This window comes from Sinocyclocheilus rhinocerous, unplaced genomic scaffold (genome assembly GCF_001515625.1).
Source record: "Sinocyclocheilus rhinocerous isolate Xijiao unplaced genomic scaffold, SAMN03320098_v1.1 scaffold1811, whole genome shotgun sequence".
Taxonomy (NCBI): domain Eukaryota; kingdom Metazoa; phylum Chordata; class Actinopteri; order Cypriniformes; family Cyprinidae; genus Sinocyclocheilus; species Sinocyclocheilus rhinocerous.
In genome coordinates this window covers 152,394-162,963 of record NW_015665801.1, presented here as the reverse complement: position 1 = coordinate 162,963, position 10,570 = coordinate 152,394, and the positions used below count along the sequence as shown (strand labels likewise).

Below are 10,570 nucleotides of genomic sequence, written 5' to 3'. Positions count from 1 at the left end.
ATGTGGGGGCGTGTTAGAACGAGGCGTTTTAGGTAGGTGTGGCTGACTCTTAACTTTTATAAAGAATATCTCTTTGGATTTGAGACTTTAGTCTTTGCAACTTTACAGATCTTCTTTATGCACCAAGAGCTTGTAACACTCCAAAGAGAAAGGAAAACTTGAAATTGCATCATATGACCCCTTTAAACAAATAAATAGAAAAACATCATATATTAAATTATTGCATGCAAACATACAGAATAAATGTGTTATATAAGTTATATTGACCGAAGGCTGAAAGCTAATACAGCGATGTTTATATTAGAACGTGAAAATTATGTTAAAAAAACTGTCTACCACGAAATAAATATTAGCTAGTAATGTTATTCTTTTTGCAGTTTTTCTTGCTTTTTAACTGATGCTTATTCTGTTTCTACTTTTGCATAGATTTGGGGACAATTTCTCCGAAGAGAGTATTGCCCATTTTTGAACGAAACAGGTACAGTATGGCATTTAAAAATATTCAGAATATTTAGCCACACCTTGATAGAATCAAAGAGTTTACAGGCTGGAAGTGGCTTTCTAGTGGGCACACTCTTTTCACGTTGAACCAAAGAGAATACAGCATTTCACATTTCACATTTCACTTTAAAACCTCCATTCCACAGGCTCTGTAGATTTCCACTGTAAGCTTCATATACTATAATTGGGACTTTTGTTTGTTTTGACAAACTGAAGAAAGCATTGAAATGATATTCTTCGATAATCGTGCATGCTACAGATGCTGTCCATAGAGCGTCAGCTCAGTAAATAACAATGCAGCCACTGCAAACACTGTAACATCATGAGTGTCTGGTTCTGGTTTCGTTCTCAGCTGTCTCAGGCTCCAGCGTGTCCATGTCTTTGGCAGAGAATAAAACTCGTCACAAGCAGCCAGCTCTGGTCTGGAGCCTCAGCGCCCCCTGCAGGCTGGAGGCTCAGCTGTGGTTGTGTAGGAAGGGCTCAGGACTGGACAGCCGCTGCCACGCGGTCAACAGCAGATCTCATGTCCACACCCGGCTGAACGACAGCTGGAAGGAGACCGACCACAGACACTGGGTGCGAACATGTTCTTGAGATGTCAAATATGGAATGGGACCAGTTACATGATGGTGAAGTTTAATATTCCGGGTTAGGGGTCCATTAAAATCATAAGAACAAGAACTGTAAGCAATAATAATAGTGAGGCTTCACTTACAGTATAAGTTAGAGAAAACTGTTTACTTCTCTGATACTTACTTTTTCTTTCATCTGTTGCAGCAGTTAGAAGGAGAGTTTTTACTAGTGGATCGTCATCCTTCATTGTGTATGCAGGTACCTAATACGTATTTGATCACATTTGCAGTCTATTTCTGACATACCTGTGTGTTTTGGGGGACTGGCAGCATTGTGTCTCTTGTCCAGGTTAAAGTGGCAGGAATGGATGGTTACCTGGGACCAGTATGTCCTTTTGAAGGCAAGAACTCACATCCATTAGTTCTGATTAGAGAGCAGTTTTAATGTGCCATAGTACTTCAGTACTGCAACATAATGCATTGCAGATGAAACAGACAGCGATTTAATAACAGCTCATTGTTTGACTGTTGCAGGGGAGAGGGATCACTGGAGCGTCCCGCTGGTGCTGTGTGCGCTGCTAGTGTGTCTGTCGGTGCTGGCAGCCTATGCAGTGCAGGGGACACTGAAGAGTGAGTATAACACAGATTACACAAAAACATGAAGCAGCACAACTATTTTCAACACTGATAATAATCAGAAATGTTTCTTGAGCAGCAAATCAGCATATTAGAATGATTTCTGAAGATCATGTGACACTGAAGACTGGAGTAATGATGCTGAAAATACAGCTGCGCATCACAGAAATAAATTACAGTTTAACAGATATTCACATAGAAAACAGCTGTTTTAAATTCTAATAATGTTTCACTATATTACTGTTTATACTGTATTTTTGATCAAATAAATGCAACCTTGGTGAGCACAAGAGACTTCTCTCATATTAAAATAATAATATTAGCTGCAATAATAGCTGAAATGGTGCAACTATAATTTAACCCCATTAAAGCTATGAATTCATATGCGTGTGGAAAACAGTGGCATATGGTGGAAAATATGTGCTGTTGTAAGGTCAGCTGGTCATTATGGCATGGCAAGAAAGCACACTTATGTATTATTACATGGCCACAATAAATGCTGATTTGACCTGAAATTATGTGAGAAGAATGAGAGCGTGACATGAGAGACATGAACCTAGCACTCCTAGGAAGTCAGTGGTTGGGACAACAGTCAATTAATCAGTCCTCAATAGGTATCTTTACATGCACTGATTTTCCTCAATCGGAATGAAGCCAATCCTATTTCAGATTCTGAAAGTTCTGATTATATGAACCCCAAATTTGGCAATACAATTTAGATTTTTGCTGCAATTGTGATTTTTGTGTAAAACGTGTATCTTTGTGAGCTGAAAGGGTTAGTTCACCCAAAAATGAAAATTCTGTCATTAATTAGTCACCCTCATGTCGTTCCAAACCTGTAAGACCTTCGTTCATCTTCAGAACACAAATTAAGATATTTTTGATGAAATCTGAGAGCTCTCTGACCCTCCATAGACAGCAAGGATCCTAACACGATCAAGGCACATAGTAAACGTAGTAAGGACATTGGTAAAAAATAATCCATGTGACATCAGGGGTTCAACCGTTATTTTACGAAGCAACAAGAATACTTTTTGTGCGCAAAAGAAAACAATAATAACATAATTTATTCAACAGTTCTTCTCCCCGAGTTACCGTCTTCCGCCATTTTGGAGCGTACCCAGAACGTAATCAACGTAATCATCGTTGTTTACGTTCAGTATGTGCGCGCTGTCTACTGAACGTAAACAAAGTCCATTTCAAGGAAAGTCCGTTCACTCGGCGGCCGTATTTGCAACGCCTCCGGGCAGCTCAAACAAGACCAAGTCCTATCTAAATGACTAGATAGATAAAAAACTGCCTTGTGAACTCACAATTTAATTACATATTTCAAATCAGCAACAAAATCTGAAATGAACTGCCCCATGAATGTTGTTGCTTATGCTCAAATAGCGTTAGAAAAGCTTATTTTTTAGGCTAGACAAGCCAATTATGACTGCGCATGCGCATCGGCTGCTCTAGCCTCAGGTTTCTATGGGAACCGGAGCTTCTAACGGCTGCTGCAGTGATGCAATGACTTTACCAATCAGCGATTGGCTCTTTCATTTAGTAGGCGGGACTATTCCGCAATATTGAGCGTTGCAGTTTCTCCCATTCGTAAGTATAGGAGTGAACCGTCTTTGTATACCTATAGTCTTTGATGTAAACAGTGTTGGGTGTTACTGTAATTAAATTACTTATCCACTGAAAAAGTAAAGTAGGGATTACTGCTCATTTTTATGTAATTTAATTACAGTTACTTCTAAAGTACTTGCGTTACATAACAACAAAACATTGTGCTTTTGTAAAATAAAGAAAACAAACAGGGTGGGCTTTCTGCCGTCTCTGTCTCCGTGAACTTCTATCTGCAACGCGTCACAAAAATGTACCGAAACTCAGTGAATGCTTGACACACACAGCCATGAGAGATATAGAAAGCTTGAGGTGTCTACTTTTAAATGAACCAACTCAAATCGAAAACGAATATGGGCTTCATTCAGCGGAGGAGATCATTTCTGTAACTGTACATGTATGAAATATGGTACTCATTGCTTTGAAAATCATTCAGATATTTTGCATAGTAATTCTATTTATTAACCAAAGAAGGTTAAATTTTTTTGTTAAAATGTTTAAGTATTACATTTGTTTTCAAAATAAAGGCTAAACTATTCCACGTTTGACTCAAATTGAAAGAATAAAGAGTTCAATTTCTATTGTCTCTGCTTTAATGTTTATAGGGATTTTAACTAAAATTAACAATTTAAATAATTAAGTTACTTATTGAGTAACTAAATAACTTTTCAGACAGAGTAATTAGAAAAGTAATTTAAATACAATATTGATGATGTAATTAGTAATTAATTACTTTTTGAAAGTAACTTACCCAACACCGGACGTAAACAACGCTGATTACGCAATACAATTTCGATTTTTGCTGCAATTGTGATTTTTGTGTAAAACGTGTATCTTTGTGAGCTGAAGTGCTAATAACCCTTCTCTCTTAACAGGCTGCGTGTTCAGATGGCTGAAGGTGGATGATGTGAAGCGTGAGTTTCCTTCTTGCTCTCAGCTCTCATGCTGGTGTGTTCCTGTAGTTGTTGTGAGTGACGGTCATGTGTTTTCAGCTGTGGCGGGGGGCGTGGAGGTGCTGCTGGTGTGTCCTCCCAATGCGGACTGCGCCGTCGCTGAGCTGGTGTGCCGCCAGTGCTCCAGTCTGTGCGCCGTGGGCTTCAGCGTCTCTCTGGACCTGTGGAGCCGCTCGGAGATCAGCGCCCTGGGGCCCGTGCCCTGGCTGCACTCCTGTCTGGACCGGGTTCAGCAGTGCGGGGGCAAGGCGGTGCTGGTCCTGACCCAGGCAGCCTGCGAGTGGGCCGAGGAATGGGGCTGTCGAGTTGCCCAGCGGAAACCGGAAGAAGAAAGGAAGAGGTGGGTAAACAGGGGTGTCCAGTCACTGACGTGCTCCGAGGTCTTCGACGCATCGCTGAGCTGCATTCTGGCCGACTATCTGCTGGGTCGAGCCGGAGAGCGGTTCATCCTGGTCCGGTTTGATGGGCAGAGCCCTGCGAAGGCCCTGCCGGAGTTCTTCAGGGAGCTGCCTTTGTTCAGCCTGCCTTCTCAGAGTCTGGACTTCATAATGGAGCTGAGGCGAGGGGCTGGTAAGAGACAGAGGGTGTCAGAGCACTGGGTGCGAGCGGTGGCGTCCAGAGCAGTGTCACGCTCGCTCCGAGGGCTCCCTCAGGACTCTGTAGAGCCTGGGGCGGAGGAAGCCTGGGAAACTGTCCCGCTACAGGCAGACCAGTCGAGCCCTGCTCTCCTCACCAAAACACGCACTGAAGGCTGGGTCTAAACTAGTCTTAGCCAGACCTCTGGTTAAACAGCATCAGGTCAGGAACCAGAATAAACTGATAAAAACACCGCAATGCTACATTTCTACAAACCTGATGAAGAAACAAACTCATCCTAATCTTGGACGGACTGAGGGGGAGGATATTTTCAGCACATTTTTAGTGGACTCGTCCCTTAATGTGTGCTCACATGTAGTGTGGCTCAGTGAAATTGCACAGGTGAAATCCAGTCATTTCAAAATGAGTCCATGTGATCTGAAATTTAGCATTTTCATGTTGATCGTGTGGATTCAGCTCCTTCACCGACAGAACGCTGCTTGGTTTGAAAGTGACTTATGTGTGAGCTGTGCTTCATATATCACTATTGACAATAGACGATGGAGCTTTTTCACCCATGAAATCTTGTCTAAATTTTGCTAATGTGACACACCTTTAGACAGGAAGACACCGTGTGACCCACGTGTACATACTGGATGGTGTTCATCTAAAATAGACTGTGCAGAACATTTACTGAACTGCATAGCCTAGGAGGCGATTTCAGAAACTGCCCAGGTCTAAATGAACTCAGTCTGGCATTGATGTAAAAATGTATATAATTATGTAAACATATACCTTATCTCAAGCTCAGAATAGAGTCTGCTGGATGGACCAGAGCTTGTTTTACACAAGGAACCACACGCTGGACTCCCTCTTGAAAAAATGAAGACACACACAACATGACAGAACTCCAAAGACAAATGAAAAAAAGGTCAAAATTGTGAGAGGAGTCACTTTTTTCCTCTGACTAGTGCACAATTAAATTGCCGTGCCTTTTGGAGTATAGAGGAGGCACAAAGCTATATCTCTCATATAAGATGTAACTGTAAGCTTTTGAGTCAGGTGTACGGTTACATGAATGATTTGTCTTTTGTCAATTTTTATTTTTATTTATTTATATTTGTGGCTTCAAGTTGTGTGCCTATACAGTAAAAATTGTGACTAGTCCCAACTAGTCCCAGTCCCCCCTATTGGTTTAATTGTATAATAATGTTCAACAACTTGGGATTTTTTTAATTACATGGCATGAAGTGCGTTAAAATTGTATTTTAAGTTATGTGAAGAGATACAATCATGCAAACTGACACACAATGGACTTGTTATATATTAACAAGTCAGTCCATTGTGTGCCAGTACGCATGATGTGTTTAGCAAAAATAAAAATAAAAATAAAATAATAATAATAAAATATACTTTTGTTGATTAATGAAAAAAAAAATCGCCGTAAGGTTAAATAAAATGTTATTCTGGCATGGCCTGGGCGATGACGAAACGTGATCCACGACTTTCATTTTGGCACACGGCGGTCTGTGATTGGCGCATCAGAATCCTTCCTTGATAAGGATTGGCCGTTTACACACGGAAGGCGGGACTTGAGAGATCAGCCGCAGAGCACACACAGAATGAGCTAGAAGAGCGAGCGCTGGAGATGTTTAATGCAGAGACATTATAACTGCTCCTCGAAGACGTGTTTCTGTCGAAAGGATTTGGAAGCTGCTCGCCGCCCAAACGCAGTCTTACAAAGTGAGTATACGGAACAAAAATAATCGCACTTCGGCTTAGGTAATGATCAAATAAAAGCTTGTGAATGAAACAATGTTTCGGTGCAGCGTCGCGTCACAGCCAGCGCCGTAGAAACGTTGTTGCAATTTAACGAATCTAGTGTAGATGAGCAACGCTATGAATGACGGCGTTTATTTTAAGACTAGAGCTGTAATGTTGCGTGAACATATGAAGTCCAGCAGTCAGTCAGTCAGTCAGTCAGTCAGTCACTGCAGACGCTATTGGGCATCTTTGATCTGGCCTACACACAGCAGCATCAGCATCACATCTCAGAGCAGTTCAGCCCATAAACAAATACCACACCGGAAGAGGAACTGATGCTTCAGTGCTTGAGGATGCTGTTGAGACTGGCACATAAGAGCACAACACAGCTTTACAGTCAGGTCCACGATTCTGCTATCACTAGGGTTGGGTATAGTTTGAATCTGATCGATTCCCAGTTTCGATTCCAAGGTGGTTTAAAAAAAAGTCAAAAAACATTTAGATATCAAACATATTTATTTTGTGTCTCTTTTTGAAAAAACATTTAATTGCTGCTGAATACCATAAAAAAAATCAGCGGCTTCATAAAAACTGGACTCGATTAAGAGCTGTTTGTGTGCAAAATAGAGCTGCACGATTATGAATAAATTGAGATTTTTTTAAAACTGATTTTTTTAAATGGAGGTTGTAGTTCTCTCACAATTCTGAAGAAAAAAATATAAGAAAACTAAACAAAATCTCATGGAATTTATGAATGGAATGATTTAGTGACTCTTAATGAATCTTTTAAATGAATGATTCAAATACAAATACATTTTTAACAGCCACTTTTCGGCAGCTAAAATTAAAAGATGCCCACACAGGAATTGATAAGTGGAATTGAAATTTTAATTTACAACAAGTGTCCGATTCCTGACCTTTAGTATCCGATTCTGGAATTGGAATTGATTTTCGATTCCCAACCCTAGCTATCACGAGTGAAAATGTTTCTGTTTTGCATTTTTAATATAACTTCATACCCTTTTTATTTTTTACAAATAATATTGTCAACATAACAGTGAAAGTGAAAAGTAAAACACAATGTTTCATCATATTTCATATATCACACAGGATTCCCACAGTCGTGAACCATTGGGAAATATTGTGGAATTTAAAGATTTGGCAACACTTTATTTGAAGGTGTCCTTGTTACTCATGTTGCATGTACTTACTATTATAATAACAATAAATTATGCAACTATACCTATACTATTTTTCCAACAGCTATTGGAAATAGTTTTTGGAAAATTTCTCTGTTTTTTTTTTTTTTTTTTTGAACAACAATTTTATTTTCAAACATTGTCATAGAGGTTAAGACAACAGTTAAATTTTTCATTATAACTGAAAAAAAAAAACATAAATAAACTCAAAGATAACTCAATACGCTTAAAAAATAAAAATACAGCAATAACAATATTCTTACAATATTCAATATTTTAACCCAAAAACAATTAACGTTAGTGCACTCCCACATACAATGGAATAAAGTTCCCTTCTCTTTTTCTCTTTTTCCTTCTCTTGTTTACATTTGTAGCATATATCAGAAATATTCCGTTCGAATGTAATTTTTTCTAGTTTAGCACAAAATTTCTTTATAAAATGGTTTGTCAAAATCCTTATCCAGTAATCATAAACTACAGTAATGGTACGTAGTAGTAATTGATTGGCTGAGAGTATCCTGGGCTGGTCTGTAATGCATTAGAAAAGGTGAGGCGTGGCAGTGAGATGAGTGGTTCTGGGCTGGTGTGTGCGGTCTGAGTGATATGGACGCTGATGGCCGTGTGTGCTGTGCAGGACGGGATGTGCTGGTCGTGGCCGCTCGTGTCTGCGCTGGTGCTCTGCTCGCTCCTGTCTGTGGGGACGGTGAGGACGGCGCCCTGTCAGACCTGCCGCAGACTCACAGACAGCTTCATCAAGGTCTGGGTGATCTCATTCAATAGCTACTGCTCATTCTGATATCATTTTCTAACTTAGAGTGAAATAGGATATTCAGTCAGCTTCCCCTGTTGAAAAACTGGTTTAAGCTGGTCCTAAGCAACTAGCGTCTGCTCAGGACCAGCTTAAACCAGCTCAAACCAGCAGCCATGCTTCAAAACATACCTAACCAGCATATGCTCAGCATATTTCAACAGGGTCCATTTATATGAGGAAACAAAAACAAAATATAAAATAAAAATAAAAAACACACATGAAAAAGATTCACAAGAGTCAGTGCAGTGTTTCAACCAGTCGGGTCTTCATCAGGCACAGTCCCCATCCTTTTTTTGTAAATAAACATTCTAGAGCTGCAATTTTTGCCAATTTAAAAATCTATTTAATTAATAGTAAATGTGCAGACATCTATCTTTTTGTTTTATATGAACATGTTCTTTTATATACACATATAACAAAACATAATAATAAACAACATTTAAAATTATTTCAATATAACATCTTAATATAAAAGTCCCAAAAATAACAGAAAACTTACTGTCATACTTGTGAGTCCTGAGACAAGGAAGAGCTATGAAACTAATCTAATCATCAAAATCACAGTCTTGTTCAATTTGACCTGTAAAATCTTTGCAAATATATTGTGAATATACACCGTTGTGTAATTTATGCATCATTCTCTAAACCTAGTGTTAAGGTTTTATATGTTGACAAGAATGTTGTAGGGTTGAGTTCAGATGATGGTGCTTGTTTCATTAGGGTTTGGAGCGAACCGCCAATAAGAATTTCGGAGGAGGGAACACGGCTTGGGAAGAGGAGAAACTGGCAAAATATGCACGCAGGTAAACATCTGTACTGATCCGACTCGCAGCGTTATTACAGAACAGAGGATCGTCATCCTCATATATGTGATCTTAATGTTTGGTCTGCAGCCTTTGTTTCAAAGCCTTTTTTGTGTGTGTGTGTGTGTGTGTGTGTGTGTGTGCACGCAGTGAAACGCGTCTGTTAGAGATCGTAGAGGCTGTGTGTGACAAGTCTGACTTTGACTGCAACAGACTGCTGGAGCAGATAGAGGACCAGGTGGAGACATGGTGGTTTCACAGGTGCCTGTCTTCTTTTGTTTAATGGTGATTTACATTTTTTGTGTGTTTTTTTTTTTTTACATTTGTGACCCTGGACCACAAAACCAGTCATAAGTCGCACGGTTATATCTGTAGCAATATCCAACAATACATTGTATGGGTCAAAATTATAAATTTTTTCTTGTGGTTTTGATGATAATTCTATTTTAAACGATAATACTAACCGTCAGGGCATTTTATCGTGATTTATCGTGAAACCGGTAATCGTTCCATCCCTAATATTAAGTAAAGATCATGTTCCATGAAGATATTTTGTAAATTTCCTACTAGGGTTGTAACGGTATGAGATTTTCACAGTATGATAATTGTCTCAGAAAATATCACAGTTTCACGGTATCACGGTATATATTAAACAGTAATTTTTATCAGTAACAATGACTCTTAAAAGAATAAGAACAAGTTATTTGAGTGAACAAATCCTTTATTACAACAAACTTGAAACATTTTAATGAAAGTATTGAAGTCTCCCTTCTGAAAAAAATAATAAATAGGCTTAAATCTCATTTAAAAAATAATAAAAAAATAAAGCTATACACCTTATGTATATCTATATCACACTTAAACATTTTAATTAATGTTTTAAAATGTTATCAAATGAAAATTGAACAACTTTTATTTTTGGCAGAGGTATACTAAGTAGGGATGTAACGGTATGACAATTTCATATCACGATTATAGTGACCAAAGTTATCACGATTATCAATATTATCACGGTTTTGTTAAAATTAGATGAAAATGTTCAAAAAGAACTGATTCACACTGAAAACATTTCAATAAGTTTTATATTTGAAAATCAACAAACAACAAATACAATTAGCAGCTATATGCACTTTTTTAGCATAAA

At 38.8% G+C, this 10,570-nt stretch overlaps 2 protein-coding genes and 1 long non-coding RNA gene across 4 annotated transcripts in view; 2 read left to right on the top strand and 1 right to left on the bottom strand.

Moving 5' to 3' along the window:
- Positions 1–5,100, top strand: part of LOC107731490 (interleukin-17 receptor C-like) — a 14,434-nt gene extending 9,334 nt beyond the window's left edge. For both annotated transcript variants that reach the window (XM_016542588.1, XM_016542587.1), the window contains exons 10-16: positions 427–478; positions 854–1,077; positions 1,279–1,332; positions 1,423–1,474; positions 1,608–1,703; positions 4,196–4,234; positions 4,313–5,100. In XM_016542588.1, the coding sequence (XP_016398074.1) occupies positions 427–478; positions 854–1,077; positions 1,279–1,332; positions 1,423–1,474; positions 1,608–1,703; positions 4,196–4,234; positions 4,313–5,034 (1,239 nt within the window). In that variant the 3' untranslated portion in view covers positions 5,035–5,100. The remainder of the gene's footprint in view (positions 1–426; positions 479–853; positions 1,078–1,278; positions 1,333–1,422; positions 1,475–1,607; positions 1,704–4,195; positions 4,235–4,312) is intronic.
- A 1,355-nt stretch (positions 5,101–6,455) lies between these two features.
- LOC107731488 (cysteine-rich with EGF-like domain protein 1) overlaps positions 6,456–10,570 on the top strand; it is a 34,152-nt gene continuing 30,037 nt past the window's right edge. Inside the window, exons 1-4 of the mRNA XM_016542585.1 lie at positions 6,456–6,592; positions 8,447–8,569; positions 9,344–9,426; positions 9,577–9,687. Of these exons, the coding sequence (XP_016398071.1) occupies positions 8,453–8,569; positions 9,344–9,426; positions 9,577–9,687 (311 nt within the window). The 5' untranslated portion in view covers positions 6,456–6,592; positions 8,447–8,452. The remainder of the gene's footprint in view (positions 6,593–8,446; positions 8,570–9,343; positions 9,427–9,576; positions 9,688–10,570) is intronic.
- LOC107731489 (uncharacterized) overlaps positions 7,256–10,570 on the bottom strand; it is a 17,303-nt gene continuing 13,988 nt past the window's right edge. Inside the window, exon 3 of the long non-coding RNA XR_001638778.1 lies at positions 7,256–7,278. This is a non-coding gene — a long non-coding RNA (uncharacterized LOC107731489). The remainder of the gene's footprint in view (positions 7,279–10,570) is intronic.